The sequence below is a fragment of the Phycodurus eques genome, chromosome 9 (assembly GCF_024500275.1).
Source record: "Phycodurus eques isolate BA_2022a chromosome 9, UOR_Pequ_1.1, whole genome shotgun sequence".
Lineage (NCBI taxonomy): Eukaryota > Metazoa > Chordata > Actinopteri > Syngnathiformes > Syngnathidae > Phycodurus > Phycodurus eques.
The window spans coordinates 23,194,433-23,220,713 of record NC_084533.1 but is presented as its reverse complement, the minus strand read 5'-3'; the positions used below and the strand labels follow the sequence as shown (position 1 = coordinate 23,220,713).

Here is a 26,281-nt window from a genome sequence, read left to right as displayed (position 1 = left end):
AATAATTATAACAGCTCAATAAAAAAATCTGTTAAAAAGGCAAATGATATGGGAAATATTAAAGTGAATAAGCAGTCCAGACACACATAAACATTATAACCCTTTAAGTAATTGATGTTTGAACACAAGCAGTGGAGCAAAACATGTAGACAGAAAATGTAACAATACTTGGAGCCAGGGGTCCAGACCTGTCTTCCTTTGAAAATGTGCAGCACATTATGAAACTCAAAATAGGACAATGGTACCATGGACTGTTGAGCAACTGAAGTTATACAGTACATCAAGCAAGAATGGGAAAGAATTCCACCTACATAGCTTCAATAATTAATGTCCTTAGGTCCCAAATGCTTATTAAATGTTGTTAAAAGGAAAGGTGATGTGACGCAGCGGTAAACATGCCCCTGTCCCAGCTTTTTTGGAATGTGTTTTTGTCGTCAAATACAAAATTAGCAAATATTTGCAAAACAAAAACAGTAACGTTTATCAGTTTGAACATTAAATATCTTGTCTTTGTAGTGTATTCAATTTAAAAAGATTTTCATATCATTGTATTATGTTTTGATTTCCGTTTTACACAACGCCCCATCTTCATTGGAATGCGAGTCTGTTGCCCCCAGGTGGCCAAGGCGCACATTCCAGAAAGAGCAGCACAATCTCCATTGAATTGAAGTGAAAACCGTGGCAAAAACGGTTTAACTTTTTACATTCTATTTAATTATGTCACTAATGTACAGTATAAATTTTTTAATACTGTATTATGGAATGCTCGTTTTCTTATTATAAAAAAACAGCAACACATTTGTGGGGAGGCTGGACTGGATAAGTGGCATTTCCATGCATTTAAGTGTGGGAAAGATTATTTCAAATACGTGTGTTTGAGGTTACGTGTGTGGTCACGAAATGGATTAAAGTCGTATCTCAAGGCAGCACTGTAACTATTTAGTATGCTTTTCTAATAATAAGCCAGCAGTCTCTTCAGCGTCACCTGGGTCATCCTCAGGGCCTCCAACTGGTGGGAGGAAGGCATAATAATAATAATAATAATGCATTTTATTTCAAGGTACCTTTCAGAGCACACAAGGAAAACATAAAGTCAAACAGTAATTAAAAGCACAAGAAACATCAATGTAAAAACAGGACTAGAGGAAGTATGACATTCTAAACAGATAGTTTGAGGCTGGCTTTGAATTGGGAATTGGAGTCTGTGTTGCACAGGTCAAATTGTAGTTCCAGAAGCTGATCCACATGATCCACAGTGAATAAAGCGGGCAGGCGGGACATTTAGCTGCAGCAAGGCTGAAGATCGAAAGGGTCAGAGATGTGATGGCGATCTGTGTAATGTCTGACAGGTCCGGTGGGGTGAGGTTACGGGCAGCCTTTAAAGTGAGAAAGAGGAATTGGAATGCATTCTCAATTTAACCGGTTGCCAGCTGAGCGCTTGTAAAACTGGGGTGATTTTGTGGAAGGAGAGATTTCAAGCTGCAGAATTTTGGACCAGTTGAAGTTCATGGAGGAATTTGTGAGGAAGACCAAAAAGAAGGGAATTGCTGACATTAAAACAGGGAGTGAGGGACAGAAGAAGTCGATTAAATATCGTGGAAATGGAAGTTTGCTGACCGTGTGATGTTATTTATGTGAGTGTTAAAACGATAGGGTGAGGTTGAGGATGACACCTAGACTTTAACCTGAGTAGGGGGGTAAATGGTGGAATTGAGACAGAACAGAGACAGTCTGTAAGGTGAGGGAGGAGAAGAGATGGGTTTGCTAGAAAGGTAGAGCTGGGTCTCATTCGCGCCGCAGTGAAAGTGGATGCTGTATTTGCCGAAGATTTTGCCCATGGTAATGAGATATGTGATGAAGAGGAGGGGCCTGAGACAGAGCCTTGGGGCACACCTGTGGTGACTGGGACAGCTGTGAGATGAACGATTTGAGTATAATTAACTGATTTTAGATGAGTAAATACCAAGGAAAGCGTGTTTTCCCACACTTTTAACAAGTAAAGGTAATGGTGGTACTCATCTTGTTTCCCCACTTTCTGTCTGGATTTCTCTCCTTTTCTTGTTCCTTCACTGTCTCATTTTCAGCGCAACCTGATTTATAATCCGCAATGTCTCAGTTTTCCCGTCGCCTGCTTGCTCAGAAACCTCCCCCAACAAAGCAAGAGGAAAATTGCGTCCCAGATTTCTATGGAGAATTACAGTGTTTTAAGAAATGTGAATTATTGATCCTAAATGGATTTATCCCAACGTCTTTTTTGTGTGGGGGATAAATTCCCATCTGTGTAAAAAAATGTTTGCCTGTGTCTTCGTGTAGGAGTGTGTTAACCGGATGTGTGTCCTTGAGCCTGACCAGGGGATTTGGGGTGAGAAAGCGTTTGTGAGGGAGCGTTTTGTTTTTCTTTCCTCAATGTTGGGATGAGTGAGCATGTGTGCAACAGGAGGGAGGGGGAATTTGTGGCTCTTTTACAGACTCTTTCTTTGCCTCGCATTAAAGGAAGAGAAAATTCATCTTTTCATCAACAGACCCTAGAGAGGGACTGTCCACAGGGATGCCAGCAACATATTAAGATAGTCGTTGAAGTCATTGCCTGCCTCCGAAATGTTCTACACTGTGCATAATTCATTGTAATCTAATCTGAAGGGGAGTCTTAATGTTCCTTCAATTGAAGATCAAGCCTGAGAGTGTGAAATTTAGCCAGTATTAAAGTTTTAACAAGGCAGCTGGTCCAGGAATCCATAGATCAGCTCTTCTTGGTCAGACAGAAAAGAGAGAGGATGGAGACAATGGGGAACTAGAGTGAATGAAAATGGTGAGCAAAAAAGGAAAATGGATGCAAGGTAGAGGAAAAAATTGGTTTGTGGTTGTTGATGCAAGGGAGGAAGTTTTTTTTCTCTCGATCATTTGCACAGGGAATCTTATCTAACGCGACAGCTCTCAAATTTGATGGATTTATTTCATATTTTTCTTGGCACTGGCTGCTGTGTTCTTGTGTTTCATTTGGGCTTTTGTGTTAAAATCTCATCACCTGGTGTTTATCAAGCTTGCTGGGCGCTGGCATGATAGTGAAACTCATCACTTGACTGCACAATGATTTTAATTCTACCTAGCTGGCATGTCATTTGTCTGCTCTAATTGTAATCCTTTCATAGTATTTGTTAAAGATGTGTGCTCCGCAAGGGACCGCCTCATCAACAACATCATTACGAGTGAAAGACAATTAGCATAGAATTCAAATGACAAAGCACGCCGTGTAAGGAGTTGTAGTATTAGCTCGACTACCATTACACGGTTCTTCATATAGAGCTCTGGGAAGAAAATAGTAGTTTCTCTGCTTTTGCTATTTCCAGGTATATGTTTGAGTTATGTTTTTGATTTATTCTACAAACTACTGACTTCCCAAATGTTGAGCTTTTATTTTCAGAAAATATATTTTAATTATATTCATTCATTTATGCATCTTCCGTTCCGCTTATCCTCAGTAGGGTTGCGGGCGTGCTGGAGCTTATCCCAGCTATCTCCGGGCGAGAGGCGGGGTACACCCCGAACTGGTCGTCAGCCAATCGAAGGGCACATATAAACAAACAAACAACCATTCACAACTACGGACAATTTAGAATCTTCAATTAACCTACCCTGCAAGTTTTTGGGATGTGGGAGGAACCCCAGTCCTCAGAACTGTGAGGCAGAAGTGCTAACCAGTCGTCCACCGTGCCGGCCCGCCTATATATATATAATAGGAATCATGGCAATTATTATATTCAGTGAATTTTCATGTGCGCAATTCAATGCCAAAATATGGGATCTACTAACTCTACACAAGTACATGCCTGTTAAAGGCGGGTTTGCTCTGTGCTTGACTGACATGAACAACAGCCAATGCAGACATGGTGTGAAGAGGTGATTTTCTGCCTTAAGCCTTGGCACCGTTCCTCACACTGACGCTCTTGGCAATGTAGTCAGCGAAAAGCATTACGGGAACTCTGAATTTATTGTGGTGATGTTTTTAACTACAGTACTGAAAATCAAGCTAAACATTGCTCTTTACTTGCATTTGCGCCTGTCAATATTGTTACGAGTGCGTGCATTAGCTGTTCATCGGGCTAATGTTATTTGTGAATTTATTTCATAAGACTCTGACTGTGGCCTGTGTTTTAAACAGTGTTCTTTGTATCCTAGTGCATTTTGGTGACTTACCAATGTATGAGTTGCGTTTACTCAGGAAGGTTTTTTTGTCTGCTGAGAATAAGAGCTCAATTGTGAGTCATTTGCTACATTAGAATCATTAGAAACATTCTCTAAATGTTGGAGAAACCATAGATTAAAGAACTATGTAAAAAAAAAAAAAATAAATAAAGGCATGCTGCTCACCTTAAAATGATTTGAAGAAAATGAATATCCATGGATTGCAGGAGTGGACAAAAAATATTTATTAAGATGGAAGACATGCTGGCTTTCATCAAGGCTCTAGTCAGTGAGGGTACAACTGCATGTCTTCTCACACAGCTTCTCATCAGTTTTTTATTTCTGTGGAATGGAGTTCCAGTGGAGCAGCCTGCTTGCCATTTAATTGATTCTTTTGTGCTAGCAGGCAAGCTGTATGACTTTACCTAGAGGATTCATTATGCTTTCTGGGCTCATCTCTGGGTTTCCATCATAAGGACACTGAATTATATTCCCATGTGGTCCTGTGAGCCCTTTGAGTAACTTGTATGCTCCAAACTTCCTGCTGATGTCATTCTGGTGTGTACTTGTGTCTCATCTCGTGTTTCACGACGGAAACTATGCAAGTTGTTTGGAGCACCATGATGCTTTTAACAGGCATTGGACCATCTACAACCAATACATAAATAATTTGGTGAACCCTCAGATATGTTCTAGACCCACTTTAGATGAATAGATAGCATATAGAGAGACAATATAAATTATTTTTTAAAAAAAATAGTTTTACTCCTCCCACAAGCTTCAAACACAGTGTATTCCTTAGCCGTATTAGTACCATAATAATGTATGAGTACTTGTCGTACTTACTGTATATAAAGTTTGTACGTATAAGTATTCCTTAGTTCTCACGCTCTCTTTCTCCCACAGTTCCCCAAGTAAGAGGGAAATAGTGCTTGTTTTAAGTTTTTTTATTTGTCACTCCAATTTTGCTTACTGTAAAACTGACACATAAAACAAAAAAGAATTAAACTTTGTGTATTCAAACAGCAAAATGTTCAACCAAACCATATATTTAAAAAATGGTGGTAGCTTAATGCTAACATACTATAGATTGTTAAATGTCATGGTCTCACAAATTGAAATTTGCATGGATGTTACAGTAATTATGAACCATCAAACAACTGCTACTTTAACACACTTGGAGCAGCATCACAATTGACAAAATTAAATGATTGTGTATTTAACTTCATTAACTCTTCATTAGGCTGCATCTACATCCATTAGAGCTCAGTATTATGCAACGTGATGGCACAACGTGGTACTACACGGACGGCACACAACTCTAAATTCATTTGCATGTAACTGTAAAAACTCATAAAAATGATGGCTTCAAAATCCGTCATTTAGCGCTGGTGTGAAAGGTGAACCACAATGTAGCGGGGGTTCACTGTTGAGAATGAGAATCACTGATGGTGTTGGGATTCATTTGGCAGCACCAGTTGAATTCTGTAAACACAAATGCGAATGGTTTTCAGTCTTTACATGTGCCCTACAATTGACTGGCGACCAGTCCATGGTGTAGTCCACCTTTTTGCCCAAAATCCTGGGGATAGGCTCCAGCTCCCCGCGACGTAGAAAATGGATAGATGGGGAAGAACGAGGAATTCCTGATCTACATGTGGCTATGGAGTTTTTACATGGCAGTTTTCAGTTTCAGGGAATTGTGGACTTAATTTGTGAGGCATCAAAACTGTGACAACTATTCCTTCTATTGGCCCAGTACCAAATGAGCCACAGCTCGGGACCTGCCAGATATCAGTCGGTATGTGCCTCAATCTACTTGCTCGCTTAATGGTGCATTCGGGTATACTTGTAAGGATTGTAAATATCTTGCGTTTTTTTTCTTCTCCTCGTCAGGTATTCGTTTCGCAGTGGCAATACATCACTATCATTGACTGCCTGGGAGTAAATACTGTAACAGATGGCTGACATAAACTTGTTTGAATTACAGATCATTGGAAGCCAAACCCACTTAGGTTTTTTCTCACTGTGAAGGATTATCGTCGTGTTTGTCTGAAGGCTGTGCAAATCTGTCCGCTGGTCTTGTAACTGAATCTTTTATAAACAAGGCACAGTACATTGTCAACCTTTCAAATGTCTTGGCAGAGGATGAGACAGCTGAGAAACAGTTTCTTTTATTTCTTTCTTTTACTGATGCACGCTTCCATCTCTCGTGGTTCTCTCACCAGGCTTTCATGGAGGATGTCAAGTCTCGCGGGCCGTTCATCTACTCAGTCTTGGAGTCTGCCCAGTCCTTCCTGGCTCAGCATCCATTCCAGGAACCGGAAGAGACCACGGCAGAAGGCAAAGGTTGGCTCCCTTCAGTGTCAGAAAATAAGTATACAGTAGGAGTTCACTGCTGTCGGTCAATACAATACTGTAACTCATGCGGCAATTTACTGGACTCCAAGGTACCATTTACAGGGCCAAAGAGATACAGAATACAGATAGAGCAATTATTTAATTGTAGTAGCGAGAGATGATTCAACTAACAATTTCAAGGATGTGCTTTCTGTACTCCTACATTTCCCAAGTCTCCATGGCCCATTTGGTTTGACTCAGAACAAGGTAAAAGTGATCTGTGGTCCGAAATTGACAAGGTGTCCAAATCGGAACCAAAGAGCTCTATTAACATTTTTCTACATACTGTATATCAGTGACTCTCAACTGTTGGGTCAGGACCCAAAAGTGGGTCGCGGACAAGTCGTAAAAAAGTATGGGGGGTTCCTCAGTTTCTGACAGACTGAATGGTATACGACATTTCTATGATACTGATGGTGTGCAAAGAAGTAGTTTGCTAAGTGGCGTAAGAATGCGTCATGACACGACACAAGAAGGCACACTCATTTACCACCGTATTTATCGTTTTTCATTGGATTGTTTCATCACCTTTGTCCCTGATGTGGACTAGTTCGAGTATCTGGGGGTCTTGTTCACGAGTAAGGACATAAGGGAGCAGGAGCTTGACAGGGAGATTGGTGCAGCGTCTGCAGTGATGCGGACTCTGCATCGGTCTGTCATGGCGGAGAAGAAGCTCAGCCCAAAGGCAAAGCTTTTTATTTATCGATCGAGCTATTTTCCCACCCTGCATCTATGGTCATGAGCTGTGGGCCGAAGTAGCTGGGGAGATGTTAGCCAAGAGCCAACAGGACAAGAACGAGAGAAGGTGCAAGTTAAGGGTTAAATACCCAGGGGACGTGTCTAAGGGACAGGAAGTGGAGAAGACCACGCCCATCAGCTTGAATACAATTTTGACCCCAAAAATGGGTTCAGTTTGTTTTATTTTGTAATTCATAGTGTTGTCTCCTTCCCTCCCATCCTTCCTTTTCCAGATCTTTCTATTTGTGTATACACCTTTTCATCTTTTTAACATTCTTTTTTATCCTTTTTTACCCTTTTATATATATATATATATATATATATATATATAAAAGGGTAAAAAAGGATAAAAAAGAATGTGTGTGTGTATATATATATATATATATATATATATATATATATATATATATATATATATATGGTTTAAATTAAGACTAGTAGAACCCAAGGCAAATGCAACATGCATGATTTGTCTTCCAGCATAAAATAAAATAGCACATTTATTCATTATTTGAAGCTAAAACCGATCTCATCCAAAAAGGGTATAAGGCCCCAAAGGGTGTTAGACACCTTTTTTTTTAATCTCTAAAATGTCATCCCTTTAAGATTATATCGAACTACTGTCCCTTCTCTGCAGAGGTGTCACCCCACCGGCGGATCCTGAACGTAAGCCGCTCGGTGTGGAAGCAGGCCAACGTGACGAGCGACCTGTGGGCGAAGCTGATGGCACGCTGTGTGGACCGACACAGGTCACTGCTTGCTTCTTATCGTTGCTGTTGAAAAGAATATCCACAATAATGGCCTTCCTGTGTGGAGATTTTATGTTCTCTTCATGCGCCTGCATGGGTTTTATCCGGATACTCCGGTTTCCTCCCACATTCCAGAAACGCGCATGGTAGGTTAATTGAAGACTATAAAATTGTCCATAGGTGTGAATGGAAGTGTTGTTTGTCTATTATATGTGTCATGCGATTGGCTAGCGACCAGTTCAGACTTTAACGGAAATTAGCTTACATGTGACAGTAATTATAAACTTTCAAAGAACTGGTACTCTAACACAGACAGCAGTATTACATATAAAAACAATGTGCAACAATCCTCACATATATTCTCTCCGCTGAGTGGGAACAATGACAATTACTGCAGTTTAATAGGGGACCTTCTCTGCCTCTTCTTCTTCTTTCTCTATTTCCCCTTGTGTTATGCTACGTTTTCCAGCAGAGCTTATTGCTACCTGGCATGTTGTGACACAACGTCGTACCTGTATACAGTGGACCCCTGCTATTCGCGTGGGGGATAGGGACCAGGCTCGACCGCGAATACAGAAAATCCGTAAATAATTGATGCTCATTATAATTTGGTTTTTTTTGTTTCCCCTGAAAAACCGCAACCAAGCGGGGGATCAGGTCAAAATAAAGCAAATAAGAGCGAGATCAGGCAAAAAAAATACTGAGAATAAGATGGGGTTTCTGTGAATAACAGAAGATCTGATCCCCCCCCAAAATCTGTCAATCGACTACGCAGGCATCCACTGTACTATGAAACACTCCCAAAAAATTATCACTTAAAATTCAGCGATATTGGGGGTTCACTGTATACCTAACACTAGACCACACTTTATCCACATTGTCAGCCATATTTTTTGTTAATGTTTGACCAAAACTCTTTGGGGTTGCACCTTGTAAGTGGAGTGTGCCATTTTTCACGTTTCCTGACTGTATGACAAGACCACAGCCTGCACATTTAAAACGGGAAAATAGAAAATAGGCTGTTTCTATTGTTTCCGAACCCACCAGACACATGGAGAGGACTTTGGAGCATCTCCTCCAGATCCAGGCAGTGATGGAGGAGCTCGCGATGGCTCTTGAGCAGGCTGAAGGGGTGAGAGATGCCTGGGAGCCCGTGGGAGACCTCTTCATCGACTCCTTGCAGGACCACATAGATGCCACCAAGGTAAATACCCACCACTCTGCCCTGTTTAGTTTTATCTCTCCATTGCACCCTCAACCTTATCTTCAATCCCAGATTGAAATTAGATTCACGCTGGGTTAACTTCATTGTAAAACAATGCGGCCAACTCTGCACCTGGGAGCACACACGCAGTTCTGTGGACTGTTTCAAACTCCCCCCTTGGACACTGTCTCCAATGTGACATCCAAATACACACATAAATGACTTGGACTCTTAACTGTTTTGAGATTCCCCCATGATGCTTTAGAGACCAACAGGTGCACGTTTCTGCAGGAAGCTGTGCAAATGTGGCGATAGACAGAAACTCAAAAACTCCCAGGTGAACACTGTTACCACTGCCCCATAAAGTTACAAACATTATGGCTTGTGCACCTTTGCAGTTCCGAGAGTCCCACCAATCATTTTTGTATTTTTTTGTGTGTGTGTTCTGGGTCACTTAGGAATGTGTCATCGCATTTCAGCGTGAAGGAATGACATTCAGGATATTTTTGTTGCTGTCTAAGTGTTTAAATTGTTTAAATTTGACCTGAAAAGTATGTAACGGTTAATAAAATGACTTGACTTGGAACTTGAATTATCAAAGTACTTGACTGGGTCAAGAAGAAATGACTCGGAACTTGCTTGAAATTAAGATCTGAGATTCACCTACCTGCATAGGTGAAACTGTAAAAAACATCCCACGCACACAACAGGGTTTTTAGGCCATTGAAATGCAGAAGCAGTATGTTTTCAGCAATGATTGAGCCCTGTGTTCCTTGCCTCTGTGCGCATTACAGTTGGCATGATGATGACAAGGACGTGGCATTTCAAAGCAGCACTCTGCGATATCAGGGGTAGCTTCGGTAGAGTACATGTTGTTAAACAAGAGGCTGGTCATTTGCTCCGTCATTACGGAGTGGTCGCTGCCGCCTATAATTGCGTGCCGCTATTCATTAGGCACAGTAATCATGTCACAGCATGGACTTCTGTCACAGCCAGCACGCTTCATTCCGGCCTTTGGCGGCAGCTTGTCAGTCGCCGAACGATGAAACCAAAAAAGGCACGCACACAAAAGCAGACATGACAATGCATGCTAATCAGATGCTGTCATAAACCGCCGGGCCGCATTAGTTGATCGTTATCAACTGTCGTTAATCTGTTGTTTTTCTTAGATGGGCGATCAGTTATTTAGCAGGAAAATGTCACGTTTTCCCACCAATGGCAAGAACCAAAGGCTCCTTGAATTTTATTCCTTTTATTATTGTTGTTGTTGCTGACTCAAACTCCCCACCTGAGGCACAAAACAAATCCAAAACAAAACCTCTACCTCAGTGATTGAAAATGTGGTACGCATACCACGAGTGGTGCATGGGCTTCCTCAAGTGGTAAAAGGAACGATCACTGAAATAAATCTTCAGACTTTGTATAATGTTACAGTGGCTTAAACATTTTTGATCCAGCACTGGAGATTTCAGGACAGTTCTGTTGTGTTTCACTTTTAACACATTAAGACATTTGATGTCTTAATGTGTTAAGACATCAAATGTCACTTTTAACACATTACGACATTTGCATTTAGTCATTTATAACTGTTTGCTTTCAAACATTCAATTCGGTACAATTTGTATTTAACTTTTATAATACATTTTAACAAAATCATCCTTTAAGTACCGGTATATATATATTTTTTATTTTAATACTAACCGTTTAGCCAAAGCTGATTTTGTTGTCTCAAATTCACTTTTCAACCATACAGTCCGTATCAACATATGCAGTTTAAGGATAAAATTCAAGCCCTTATAAATGAGAATAAAATTAGAAAGCTTTATCTATTATTGTTTTTGCATTATTATTTTTTTTTGGTTGTGGTGGCAATTACTCGAGTACGTGATAAAATATCTACAGGATAATCGATCCTAAAAAGATTCGCTCGTGACAGCCCTATCTGTTCATACCATTCATATACTGTTTGTGAATTTGGGGGGAAAAAGAGAAGAAAAGGAAAACGAGAACAGGTCAATAAGTGTTATTTTGACATTAAGTACTTTTTTCTTTTCCTTGTTTACCTTCTTTGTGATAATGTGTAAGGACAATTGTATACAGTACTTCAAAAATTGTGAAAACAGTTGGGTTAATGCCCCTTTCTGTGCCCCAGTGCACAAAGCAAGGTGTCGTTGTTTGGGGTTCAAATTTGAGTGGAGATTTTGAGTGTGCAAAAAAATCTCATAATCTCCTGAATCTTGCAGAACAGCTTCCCAGAAGCAGCCCCATTTCAAATAACAATAAAAAAAACAAGTCAGAAGAAAATCCCCAGCTCCAGGTTGATCCCAACGTTCAACTTTTAAAGATCTGCACTCAAAATGCCCAAAGTTTTACAAACAGCTGACAGAGCAAAATAACTCCAACAGTAATACATGAATATGTAACCATAAACTGTGTTCCCACTCACTGTTTTATTGGTAGTGGTGCACCTATCCCTGCTACACTTTAAAACAGATCGTAACAGTGAGTGAGTACTAAAATAAGACCTGAGACAAAAGCTGTGAAGATTCACATTTTCATTTAATTCTATCTGGAAATGTTCCGGATAACTATGTCAGAGAATAATTTCAATGTTAATGATTGATTCGCCCTCTGTTGCTCCTACAGCTTTTTAAGCAGGAACTGACGCAGGTGAAGGAGGGAATGAAGCACATCAACGACCTGGCTCACCAGCTCGCTATTTCCGATGTCCATTTATCCATGGAGAACGCTCGCGCCCTGGAGCACCTCAATAACAGATGGAAAGTGCTTCAGGTAAAGATCATCGCTGGCGAGCATCTTCTCACGTCCAAATCTCCATTAGCACTAGAAGCTTTAATGTAGCGGATCGCAAACTGGGGTCTCTAGCTTGGCGGTCTGCAAAATTATTATGCTGGTCACTTTAAAAAAAAGTGCATCCCTACATATGGGAACATCAAGAAAACATAGTAAACCAAAGACTAGATTATTTCATTTTTGTCATATTACCATTTGTCTCAAAAAAATATTTTTTTTCTCAAAAGATTGACTTTTTCAGTTTTGCTTTTTTTGCTCTAAAACTATGACTTCACTGATTAATAAAAAGAAAACTAAATTACTAAAGAATATTTCTCTGTTTTTTTTTCTTCACTTTTTTCTCAAACATTACCCTATTTGAAAAACCAATAACATTTTGCTTAAAAAAACAACAATTCTTGTTTTAGGATTTAAAAAAAAACATGAATTTGTTCTTTTCAGATTCTGATTTTAAAGTATGACTATTAGTATGAGATTACGATTAAAACATATTTTTTAAAATTAAAGAATAAATTATGATGAACAATTACAATTATTTTTTAGAATAAAATGTCTTTTTTTTCTAAAAAAACAAAAACAAAACAAAAAACCCTGGACCCAAAAGGTTTGAGAACCTCTGCTTTGTTTGCTCATGGAATGTAATCTTCAGTAGACTGTGTTTTCGCATCAAACAGCCAACCACTCCCTTTTGAAGCCAACAACTCCCTTTGTACATTTCAGAATCAGAATCATCTTTATTTGCCAGGTATCTAAAAAAAAACCACAAGGAAGTTGTCTCCGGTAGTTGGAGCCGCTCTAGTACGACAACAGATTGACAGAGAACACTTTTGAGACATAAAGACATTGACAAAAAAAAAAAAAAAAAAACAGTCACTGAGCAATAAACGGTTGCTAGCTGTCTGATAATGCCGGTACATTTTTTTTTTTTGACAATTGTGCAAAAGATGCAGAGTCCTCTAGCACTTAGAGCAGTTCGAATGACTAATATTGCAATAGTCCGGTGCAATGACCATTGTGCAAAGGACGCCTAGACTTCAAGGAGTGTATGCAGTTTAAAGTGACGAGTAGTGCGATAATTTGGGACAATGTTGGTTGTGCAAATGTTGCAGATACTCCTCAATCAGTGTGCAAATGGAGCAGATGCTACTCTGGCATGAGTGGCCAGTATTGGTCAACAACAGATATGCAATAGTGCGGCGTGGCGAGACTACTACAGTGAGTGCACGAGTAATATATAATTGGCCCCACAGAAATGTGACAACGAACTCAAGTCAAGTCAAGGGCCTTTCATGCTGGTGAATGCCTCTCTTTTTCTCTTTTGTGGGTCACCACACCTAATTATTTTTCACATATACATTAAATGCCTCAATAGTGCCTCAATAGTGCCTCAATAGGTCATAACGATATTGGAATCATCTCTCTATTCTGACTTTTTCCTAGAAATCAATTCTCCCATTTCATCTGTGCACTTGTTGCCTCGATCTCCCTTGTTTCATTTCAGTCCTTTGCCTCCGAGGCCTTGAAACGGTTCTGAGTGAATCAGTCAACGACACAACAGCGCACAGACGATTAAACCAGAGGGTTTGTTTTGTAATCCAGTGAAGCAGATAAAGTTGGCTACTTCAACAGTAGCCTTTGTCCTCCACGTTGAAATTTACTAGATTGCTGGCAGGAATGCAAGGTCACAGTAACGATTATTTTTTTAAGCTTTTCTCCCTGAATTGTGTTTGACACACACACACAAACATACAATTTCAGGACTGATTATATTTATTATACTTAAGCGGCTTCATTAACTACACTCTTATTTCGCTAATGAGAGGGGGAAACTATTAAAAATGGCTGTCAACTTTATTTAGTGTGGTACAACACCACTGCACAGTACAACTATAATAATAAACATAGTGCTTCAGTAATACCTCCTTTGATAGTGTCAATCAAAATGTTTGTGATATTGCTATTGCATCATTGACTCACTGGAAACATTTAGTAAAATCCATAAAATTTATAAGGGAGTTAATAAATTGAGTTTCCTGTTTCCATGGTCATGAAAACTTGTGGAGTTACAATAGTCGTTGAGTTTGAAGTGTGATGAACTTCGGTGAAGTCTCGTGTGACATCATTTCACTGTCTGGATTTTTGTCGCGTTTGGCATAAATTTCCATCCATTCTTTCATTTTCTAAACTGCTTGACCTCATTAAGGTCAAAGGTGAGCCAGATTGCTGACTCCTCCAATCCCGAACCTCAGCACTGTGAGGCAGACGTTCGAGCCACTTCAGCTCCGTACTGCCGACATATTTTGTTGTTGTGTTAAATTGTGTGTTGTGTACTTTATCTTTTAATGTAGTGGTTCTTAAACTTTTTACACCAAGTAGCAAATGCCACATAAAAAAATACTTTCCAAGTACCATCATTTTGACCACTGCGCTAAATACAGTAGCGCAGTGGGCCCAAGTGTTCAGCAAAGAAACGAGGCAGAGATTTTACTGCGAAAAGGTAGATTTAATATAATTTTATGTCACTGTAACATTATGCGCAGTTTGAACATTAGCACTGTGTTTAAATATAGGAAAATTTACAAAATGTACTTCATGATGCAATAATAGGTTACATTGAAAACAAAAGTTCGAAAATAATTTTAAAAAGAAATCTAGATAAATGTTTGAAAAAATACAAATGCAAATGTGATGTACTTAAAATGTAAATATAACTGAACTGTACTTAACAAGTGCACTTTACTGGATTAGAAAAATAAGCCATTACACAAGCAGTTAAAAAAAAAAAAGACTGTTTTGAAGTCGCCATATTTTCAAGTGGGCGGCACGGTGGCCGACTGGTTAGAGCGTCAGCCTCACAGTTCTGAGGCCCCGGGTTCAATCCCCTGCCCCGCCTGTGGGGAGTTTGCATGTTCTCCTGCGTGGGTTTTCTCCGGGCACTCCGGTTTCCCCCCACATCCCAAAAACATGCATGAATTGGAGACTCTAAATTGCCCGTAGGTGTGAATGTGAGTGCGAATGGTTGTTTGGTTGTATGTGCCCTGCGATTGGCTGGCAACCAGTTCAGGGTGTACCCCGCCTCCTGCCCGATGACAGCTGGGATAGGCTCCAGCACGCCCGCGACCCTAGTGAGGAGAAGCGGCTCAGAAAATGGATGGATGGATATTTTCAAGTGCATAAATGAGGACGTCACTGTGCATTTACGTTAAGACGGCATGTGCAGACACAATGCAGGCCGGTTTATTCCGATTGACGTGATTATATAGAGCGTTTTAATTCGCTTTGGGCTTCTAACCCGATTCGAATCGGAATACAAGGCTCCATGTAAACCCGGCTATGAAGCACAGTTTCAATATTGAATTCAATGATTCTTTCGCGTACCATTGTTTCAGTGGAAATGTGATAAACTGTTCATCTTGTCTCGCTCTGCCAGAATTAGTTCCATCTTCATTAAAACTGCCAGCGCTAAATCTCACCCAACTTCCCGCACAGTGTTGATTTTGGCCGCTGCTCTCTCAGCGACAATGGATGTCCAAATTTGATTAGCTAATATTTGTCGATCCGAGCTAATGTAGGCATTTGTCTTCCTTATGGCGGCTCAAACTGCCGGAGCACAGCAGATCACAATTGGCTCGGAAACAATTAGTTACGTCTCAGCCCGGATCATGGCAGTTCATTTTGAAGGACGTGTGCACCCTGAGAAATAACTTGAAAACTTAAAACTCATTGCCTTTGCTCTAATATTTCAAGGCCCCGCGCTGATCTTTGTTTGTCGGAGTCTCTTGAGCTGCTCACCGGGATTGGATTTACCTCCCAATTTTTCAGGATGTGTTTCAACACGCCGCTGTCAAGAATGTAACTTATGTTCCTTATCCAATATATTTCATCTAAACAAGAATAGGACACACTAACTCCGATGTCAGGGGACACATCGCCTACAAGGGCAAATGAAAACTTAATAGTGTCATCTCTCCACGGTTTTGCGTCCATGGTTATTGATGCAACACATGCGGGCCGTTATACTCTTCAGTCGCCTCACTTTTCGTTTCATCCTCTTCCCCTCTTTCGCACGGTACCCGGGCTAGCGAGGAATCACTGATCTCCTTCCAGCGCGATTTACGATTCTGTGATCTGCGTCGCGATTTCTTACCTGATGCTCTTCAAAGGCTCTTCAAAGTCCCTCAGCCGAGGAAATGTTTGCGGAATACATCATTTATATTCCACGCTTTGCTGCTAGAGGAGAAGCAGGTGTTCTGCAGCTATGCATTGTCGTTGTGGGGATTTCATGACAGGGGAGTGACAAGCAGCATTATTCCCTTTGATTCAACATGGTGTGTTTGTGTGTCTTTTCAGGGTTCCATTGAGGAGAGGCTAAAGCAACTCCAGGACGCAAACCGAGATTTTGGCCCTGGATCACAGCACTTTCTATCAAGTAAGTAAGAGACATATCACATTTTTAACCATGAAGTCACCTGTACTTCTGAGTGGAAGAAGAAACCACGAGTAAATAAACCCTTCCATGTTATTTGACCAAGGCAGCGTGATTGAGATAACAGGCAAAATGGCTGGATGATTAGCATTCTTCTCTACCACTGTAGTTTCAATGTGCAAAGTGTCAGTCGATAAGAAGACGTTACGTAAAGAAAATTGCTACAGGGTGTCCCAAAATTCAGCATAGACGTCCTCTTTTCTATTTCATTTCAGGTGTCATTCGAAAAGATGTGAGGTCATCAGCATTTGACAATTTAGGCTTTGCACTTTTTGTTCGCATAGCATTCCCTTGCTAAGTGACATCGGAGTGCCCCAAAATTACCACCTGGCAAGAAGTTTTTCTGTCTTCGATTGCAGATGAGTGCCAGTTTGAGAAGCTTTATGGCTGAATTTGCGCCTTCCACTGCAAGTTTCTCGAAACAATATCTGTTCTTGACAAAACACGTGGCAGAAGGCCTGCTACTACCACCGCTGAGGAAAACACTTTGGTTTGCAGGCTTTCGCGCAAACCAAGGGAACGTCTATCTATGGAGGAGTGCATTGGAACCCTGCATCAGTTCGTTTCAGCAAATGCTTCAGAGAGTGGTAAAGCTTTACCTGTCAGGTACCTTTAGGCTCCAAACGAAATATTTTGTTGCTCAACAGTCTGAAGTCGGTACGGGTAAAGCTTTATCACTGTCCGAAGCATCTGCCAAATCAGGTTTTTATTGATGCTGAGTTGTAGTACAGCCCTGCAGAGAATTTCCCTGGCTTTGTGCAAACGGGAGTTTGGTGTTTTCAACAATGGTGGCAGTAGCAGGACTTCCGCCGCATGCTTTATCAAGAACAGATTCTGTTTAAACAAACTTCTTTAGAGAAACCTGTCATGGATAGCGTAAATTATACTACGGGCCTCAAAGCTCCTCCAAATGGCGCTGAACTGTAGTGGGGACAGAAAAATTTCTTGCCAGGTGGCTACCTTGCAACTGCGCTAATGATATTATATGCTTACAAAAACTGCTAACGCTGTCAAATTTTGATGGCCACCCGTTTTTCCAAGACTTCTGGGACAACCTGTACATTTGAAACCAGGTATTTACTTACATTATATAAAAACACTTTTTTTCTCACTGTCTGATATAAAATCAGATTAAATCGTTCCTGTTTTAAGGTCAATTAGGATTATCCTTCTTTGTTTTCATGTCTGATTTCATGTCAGACCGTGAGGAAAAAATTACTCTTTAGTAACTACTTTTTAGTAACTTACTCTTTTTATATAGTGTATATAAACATCTGGTTTCAGCTGTATAAAGTAGCGAATGAGAGAGTGATTCCCTACATAACCAAAGGCCGGACAATTTGCAGAGATGATTGATGCTGTTTGATTTGAACAATAATGAGTTTAGGAAACATCCTTTTTTTAAGTTCAGTTTAGCGTGACAAAACTGTAAACTGTCCCAGCTAGGCTGTATATTTTGGTTGGAGCTGCAGCTCGCAGGCTTAGTCGGTCTGTTGTCATGTTGCGAGAAGCCTCCCCGGCGGTGCTCATCACATAGCTCATTGCTCTCACTTGAGCAGAGCTGAATGTTTTTAGTTGCGGTTGTTGTTTTTGTTTGGTTTAATCCCTTCTCTTCTTCGAGCCTCCGCTGTGCAGACGATACGGAGAAAATGCAGAGAAGCAGAAAAATGTGATTTACTTTGCCCAGTTTAGACTGAGATGAGGCGTAATGGCGTGACTGAACGGGAGTCTCTCGGCAGCCTGGTGCACTTCTTACTGTTGTCGTGCTGGCTCACAGATGCCATCACTGCGGTGTAAATAGCAGCGATGCTCGGCTCGCTGCGCCATACTGAGATGTCTGGCTATGTGGCGCGTTGTTATCATGCCCATATGCCAAGTTGGATATGAAACGGAATGCACTGCATATCATTCTTTGCTAACTTTTGTGCACAAGGGCCACATTTGATTTTTAAAACGGACAGATGGGCCAGGTCAATTGTAGATGAGGTAAAAGTGAAGTTGCAATGTGTATAAAAAATTTTTTTTAAAAATGTTTATCAAAATATTTATTCAGTCTGATTTTTGAAATTGTATTAATAGTTAATACAATAAAGTAATTAACTAATTATTTAATAAAATAAACATGTACACATACTGTAAAAGTCTATTTTATGAGCCTTTTTATGTTAATATTTACAGTTAATCAATTGCCTAATTTATTTAACGAGGTAAAGGGATAAAAGTTAACAATGAATTCATACATTTTAATGAACCAATTATAGGGGCAAAATGGTTGTAGAATAATTCATGCTTATTTTTCTGTTGTATTATAATTTATAATTAATTATAATTAATTAAATCATTTGATCAACCATATAAAAATCTTGAATGTGTACGTGAATAGTTTTTCTTTTTATGCTACGAAATACAGTCAATTATTTAGCTAAATTATTTAATGAGATGAAGGATTACAAGATAAACAAAAAGAATTTCGTAATTTTTAATTAACCAATTTTAGAGAAAAAAATGGTTAATGCAAAAAATAAAATAGTTCATTTGAATAATACCATAAACATTCATGCTTATTTTTAATCTGATTTATTATTAATTACATTATATTTCATTAATTATTATAATAATAGTTAATACAATCAACACATTGGAATGTATATATAAAATGGTGTATTTTAGAAATTTTTTATTTTAATTGTCACAATAAATAATTTCACCAATAATTTAATGTTTATTTCATTTAAAAAATAAATGTTTTGATTACATTTGATTAACCATTAAAGAAAAACAAGAACCTAAAAACCATGCTAAAAAAGGAGGGAAAATAAAAAAGGAAAAAATATTCTTAATGCTTAACTTTTCTTTTTCTTTTTTTGTTTACTGGTGAAAAGTAACTTCCATAAAAAACCAGCAAAATTGATGCAACAATTTCTAGACAGTTGATGCTGTGGATGCTCGGTGGGCCAGACTGGGCTAAACAATTGCTTCGAGCTACAACGTCTGCATTCGGGCTGAGCAACACACATTAGACCAACTCACGTTTTGCTTTTAAAATAATACACAATTGATTTCTACTCAGCATTCAACTGCATTTGTATATTCTTTTTGTTACCACCGTAGGCATCTTTAAAACGGATGCACATTCTTGGCTCGCTGCCCTTTTTCTTGCCTTTGCTCAGTTTTAACGTGTGAACACACACGCGCGCGCACACATGCACACGCACACCCAGCTGAGGCCTTCAACAGTTTGTCTTCTGTTTGTGCTGCCAAAGTGAACTCGAGCGTGACGTTCACGGCTGTGACTGAGACGGACAAAAAGATGCCCGAACAGACGTTGGATATTCTTCCTCATTTTGATGCTTGAATTAAGACACAGCATATTCATTCTTTGCGTACTTTTTGACCATATTGGCACTTACTGGAATCTTAAAATGCAACTCTCTCTGATTGAGCAGAATTTTAGATACAACTCTTGTATCAGGTGTGCCGCGTGAAGTTATCCAATTTCACTTACAGTAATAGGTCCAAAAATTCTTATTTTCCAAATATAGAAGATTCTGAGCGGTTTCTCTTATTGGACTTCTTTGCTTATCACAGACTGTCCATAACAAACACCATTCTCAGACATAATGATGTCCACATGTGCACTTGGCCTTTTATTGTGTTGTTTTTTTTATTGTGTTTGACTTTTAATAGTATCTTATTCTTACTTCTGAACTTGCTATTGTGTAACTTGTTCTTTTGTGTTCCTGCTGCAACACCAATTTCCTTTCAGGGACAATAAAGAGATTCTGCTTTGTGTCTCATGAAACACACACAAAAAGCATCCTTCATAGCTACACTGTAGCTTATATAGCCATCCATTTTCTGAGCCGCTTATCCTCACAAGGGTCGCAGGGAGTGCTGGGGCCTATCCCAGCCATCATCCGGCAGGACATATATATATACGTATATATGTGTACATACATGTTTACAAATAAATAGAAGCTTTCTGGATCGAACCTACTTTGAATCATTCTGAGCTGATCTGTTTCATTTTGTAATTTGGCGACCGAGCAATAACACCGGTTTCTGTTTGTATTCATGTAAAGGTCACCATAACTCACTGAAATAACAAATATAGCTCACAAAACCCACTGAGGTTCATTGCTCTGAATGCAATGCATGGTCACACATCTCACTCCTCTTCCTCCTATTTGCGTGTAACAAACAAACAAACAAACAAACACAAGACTATCTTTTTGTGCTTTGTCTGACCATGCCAGAGCCGCCCTGTTAATCAGGTCTGAATGGACAACACTGTCTGGGCACGATGTCACAGAGGCCATTGTGCACCGTGGCTTTTCAAGCATGGCAAGCTCATCCCACTGTGTATATTTCTCGTACATGTGTGTGTGTCTGTGTGTGTGTGTGCAGGTTCAGTCCAGATACCATGGGAGCGTGCCATCTCCCCTAACAAAGTGCCATATTACATCAAGTAAGTGCAACATCATGGTCACTCACTACGGTTTGTATTTATTCCTGGCCACAGAAGAAGCTGAATAAAAAGAGAAGGGAGGGTGTTTTTTTCCCCCTTCCTATTTTAGGTTGAATTACTTTAAAATCATGGATCTCTGTCAAGCCCACTGGTGTTTGAAGCCAATTGTATTTGTTCTCCACTGGTCCGCAATGACCTCAAGGAGCATTATGAATGTCTCAGTGGTAGTTAATATAATACAAACTTCTCAAACTGGGATCTGCGAGCTGTAGCTTTGGTGTCCCGAAAATAATTTGCAATAAATGTCTATTATTTAATAATAATAATAATAATAATAATAATAATAATAATAATAATTCATTTTATTTCAGTCACTGTACAAACATAGTTCAAAGAAACTAAACAATACAATAAAAATAGAATAGAAAACATCAATTAAAATGGTTAATGATATGGGAAATTTTAAAGTGACTATGCAATCTGGAATGTGTGTGTCTTGACTTTGGATTTGGATACCACATGCACACCGACATTTAGGGTTCTGCACAACAATAAAAGAAACATCATAAATCAGAAAGAAAATCAGGCTAGTGGGCTCACTGTGTATGACGCGATAACTAGCAGAACTACGGGTTGATTACATCATGTCGGGTTTGGTCATGTGATGTTCGAAACGTAATTGCGAGCGCACTTATGATGTTAATTTCAGTCGACGGCGGAGGGCAAAATTGCCCAACATGGCCGCCCCCTGAGATTGGTGAAAATTGATTAATTTATCTGTTGAACTCTGACTCCATGAGCGAAATATTAATCACAATACTGTGTTTAGAGTAGTGGAGGCACATACAATGTATTCTTGCCCCCAAACATTTTGCGTTGCCTTCCTCTTTAAGCCACACCACCAAGCTACTCATTGATTGGACTCCAGGTTGGCTCACACCCATTTAATTTATTTATTCTTTTATTCTGGACAGTTGACTTTAAAGCAGGATCAATACATGATTAGGAGAGTAAATCTGTTGTGGCACTGCAAGCCCTGTTTGCCTGAGCACTCAATTTCTTTTGTGTATGGCATACTTTCTCATTTGTGCAGTGTTTGTTCTGCTGTCGATGATGAATATTTATATATATATTTTTTTTCAAGATAACTCAGCAGCCCCTGTGCCTAGAACAAAAACACAGTGGAGATGTCTTCAGATTTAATACCCTTCAAATGTGGAATAAATTGCCTGGAGAGCGCAAAGACATAAGACAGTGCCGACTGTCTTCAAATCCAAGTCTCCTTTAAACAAAAAAAAAAAAAAAAAAAAAAAAAAAAAAGGAAGGAAGAACAAACTTGTATTTTCTATTTAAAAAAAATAAAAAATAAATAAATAAAATAAAATATTTTTAATTGCCATGCTTGCTTTAATTGTTGTCAGTTTGTGTAGTTTTGCTTTTTTAATGGGAAACACTTAGTCTTGCCTGTGCTATTCAAATGCACCACATGAATATGTCAAAATTTGCATTTCTTCTCCTTTTCTGCAGTCATCAGGCACAGACCACATGCTGGGACCACCCAAAGATGACAGAACTGTACCAAGCACTTGGTGAGAGTAAGATGCTGCTGTGCTACGTCACCTTTTTATAATTTTTTTGTTTTTTTTTAATTATGTATTTATTTTTATTGGATGGAAAAAGGTACCACAACCAGCTGATAAGGCTGTTTATCATTCTTTCAATGTATATTATATATATTTAATACAGATTACTAAAAAAAAATAATTCCCATCTTGTTATTTGCAAAACCTAAGTCATGGCAAGGAAAAAAATCTGTGCACAGTCCACTTCGATTTATTATTTGTTGTGGTGAATGTCATTACCAAATCATGTTATATTGTAATATCTATTATTTTCGAGCGTTGCCATTATTATTCTTCCCAAAATATAGTCTATGTATTAGAAAAATGTTCTAATAAATGACTTACCTCAAATACCTAGTACTCTTTGCGGTTTGGTTAATAAACACCTTACTACTATTACACATCTGCTACTCTCTGCAGTTGTGTAGATAAATCCATTACACCTCACCTCTATTACACACCCGATATTCTCTTCAGTCTTGTACACTTTGCAGTAGAGTAAAGAAATGCCTAGTCCTCTCTACAGTTAAATAGGTACATAAATGACTGGTACCCTCTGCAGCTTTTTAAATAAACAGTTGTGTAAATACACATGATACCTCCAACAAATGTTTGTCCCTCTCTGCAGTTGAGGCGATAAATTCCCAGTACCTTCGTCAGTATTGTGAGTAAACACATTAGCTGTAATACATACCTAGCACTCGCTGCAGTTGTGTAAATAAGCACCTTACCTCTAATAAATCCCCGGTACTCTCTGCAACTGAGTTAATAAATCGCTGTTAGGCACTGCAGTTGCGTAAATAAACACCTTACGTTTAATACACACCTGATATAAATATAAATGCTTTGGCTCTCATAAATGCCTGCTGGGTCTCTCCAGTTGAATGAATTCATGTCCAGTGTTTTCTGCAATTGCTTACATAAACACTTCAATATGAAGAAACACAAAATAGTGTATCGGTTTGAAAGTTTTTATTGTTCAATTTTGCTATTTTTTTAGGATTTCTGTCATTTTCCTGCTGTTTATGTTTCTCAGTGCATAAACGCTAACGTTAAGGAGACATTAAAGCAGCCACTGAGTCATGCACCTCCACTGGAACTCAGTGGCACCAGCATCACGTCACCTTGAGGGTTTTAGCTTTGTGGGCACAAGCTGTCACACATATTTCATTAAGGGGCCTTGTGTTTTTTTGTTGTTGTTTTCTTTAAACCTCAGGGATCGCATCTCTGATGCACTGATTGCCTTTCGCTTAACCTTTAATTAACTGTAATTAAACGACGTCATGCGTTGGTGATGTTAACCTTATTTGACAAAATGAAGAGAGATGCACGGAAAAGGGATGCGAAGCCCTAACGACCCGTGGCATCTTGCACTGGTATGATAATAAACAGCCATTTCTGTCTTTGTATTGCTTTTCAGCGGATTTGAACAACATCAAGTTCTCGGCGTACAGAACGGCCATGAAGCTGCGGCGGGTTCAGAAGGCTCTGAGATGTAAGTTACACTGTCACTGTTTCCCAACTTTTCTTGAGCTCAAAAGCGCAAAACCCTTGTATCTCAAATACAAATATTTCCCCATTGAAATGAATGGGAATGTCATGAAGCCATTCCACCCTTCCCAGAACACCCTATTAAAATTTTTATCATGTGTTTTTATTTTTTTTTAAATATAGCAACTTAAATACTGGCCACTATAAAAATATATAGTAATGAAATGATTAAATAGAATGTAAAGAAGTTTTTGCCAATTTTTTTGCTTCAATTAAATGGACATTGTGCTTCTCCTTTTGGTGTGTGGACCTTGGCCACCTGGGCCAGTAAAATATAGATAACTGGACTGTAACAGGGACTCAGCTCTTCAGCAAGTTGAAGTAATATTTGTGTTGTTTTGCACAGGGTAAAGACTATATAGTGGTGGTAAAAAGAAAAAAATATATATATATATTTGAGTTGCGAGCGCAAACTTGAGATATGCGCTCTGGCTATGCGGCAGTGAACTCAACACAACTCACTTCCCAACAAGTAGCACTTTGGTAAATAGTGCAAAATTCTACAAAAAAGAGGCTTCGAGCGGTTTAATGCCACTCCCAGTTGAAGTTTAATGTCAAAATAAACAAAACGATGAGAATTACCCGCTGTAGCCTGTATTTAAAACAATCACATAGCATTCTTTAGTTAGCTATCTTAATGATAACACATAATAGGAAATGTCATAGACAGGCTAACAAATACCATATCAGAATAAAAGGCTTCATATTATAAGAAAAAAGAGTGTTGCTCAAAAAACTCAAGTCTGGTCACTAATTTCACGAGGCACGACTCTGCACAGAAATTATGATGAGCTGGTAGTCTCAATTTACTCATACATTTACTTACTCAGTGTGAAATCTTCTTATTCTTCAGGTGGTAGATGCACAGGTTAATTGTACCATCTGCCACCTAGTTGAAGAGCAAGATCAATATACAGTTTATTAAAGTTCATTGTTTTCGTCTATCTAAAGTTCTGGTCTGGACATCTGGATGTCTCAAACAGCTGTGGAGCCTACATGTGGGGTCAGAGGTCATTCTTTAACAGCCCTGCTGTATTGTATAATAAGGAGAAAATGGTTTGCAACTCCATCCAAGTATGGACGGTATTATTAAAAAAAAAAGAGAGAGAGAGAAAGAAACTCAGACCATCCATGGGGAAACTAGTTTAACTGCAAATTAAAAAAAAAAATATATATATATATATATATATATATATATATATATATAATCATTGCTCAACTTTGCTTTTTGGAGAGTTTGCAGTTTATTATCTGTGTTAGCTCCACGCTTTAAAAGTCAAGAGCTATTGAATTCACTCCTAACATTCACCAGTTCCTTTATACCAGGTAATTCAAGCCAGTAATTGGCCGTTTCGACTCGAAGAGGAAAAGGTAATCAGGTTGTGCTGCGTGGTTAAGACGTGAATATGTTCTGCTTCAGGGTCAAAGCCCTCATTACGCGGTCAGATCATCTTTCACGATGAAGTCGTTTCTCAAGAGAAGTAATGTTTCTAAATGGAGGCGTTATCGGATAGGAGATAGCGTCGGCGCTTCTGGGGATGATGCATTAAATATACTGCGGCGTCATGGCTTTTTGCAGTGGCCAGACATATTAATCACACGTATTCTTTGAAATTAAATAGCAAAGTTACTTTATAATGTTGGTTGGTGTGGCATGATTAAAGCATACTGAAGCTAATGGTCAAGGAGAAATACAACTCTTGTACCCAACTGTAACTTGCATGTGTTCAATATTTTGCTTTGAAATTCAAATTTGAAAATCCATCATAATAGTACTACATGTATGCGAATTAAACATAACTACTATGTGTACATGCCACAGGAATAAAAAAGTTGCCTATTTTTGAGAAAAGTGTTATAACAAAATCATGTTTTTTTGTTTTTAAAAAAAAAAAAAGAAAAACTGGGCAAAAAGTCATACTTCAAGAAAAAAAGAAAACAAATCTTTATAGACGAATTTTGCCTGTGTACAAAAAAAAATCAATCTTAGGAGAATAAAAAAAAGTCATGAATTTAAAAAAATACAACTTTATTACACCTATTCTGGAAAATATGTTTTTATTCTAA

At 39.0% G+C, this 26,281-nt stretch overlaps 1 protein-coding gene across 2 annotated transcripts in view; it reads left to right on the top strand.

Moving 5' to 3' along the window:
* The window catches only part of drp2 (dystrophin related protein 2), a 92,035-nt gene that overhangs the window by 11,893 nt on the left and 53,861 nt on the right, over positions 1-26,281 (top strand). For both annotated transcript variants that reach the window (XM_061686721.1, XM_061686722.1), the window contains exons 3-10: positions 6,411-6,531; positions 7,958-8,069; positions 9,117-9,273; positions 11,920-12,066; positions 16,438-16,516; positions 20,981-21,041; positions 22,569-22,630; positions 24,084-24,158. In XM_061686721.1, coding sequence (XP_061542705.1) covers positions 6,411-6,531; positions 7,958-8,069; positions 9,117-9,273; positions 11,920-12,066; positions 16,438-16,516; positions 20,981-21,041; positions 22,569-22,630; positions 24,084-24,158 — 814 coding nt within the window. The remainder of the gene's footprint in view (positions 1-6,410; positions 6,532-7,957; positions 8,070-9,116; positions 9,274-11,919; positions 12,067-16,437; positions 16,517-20,980; positions 21,042-22,568; positions 22,631-24,083; positions 24,159-26,281) is intronic.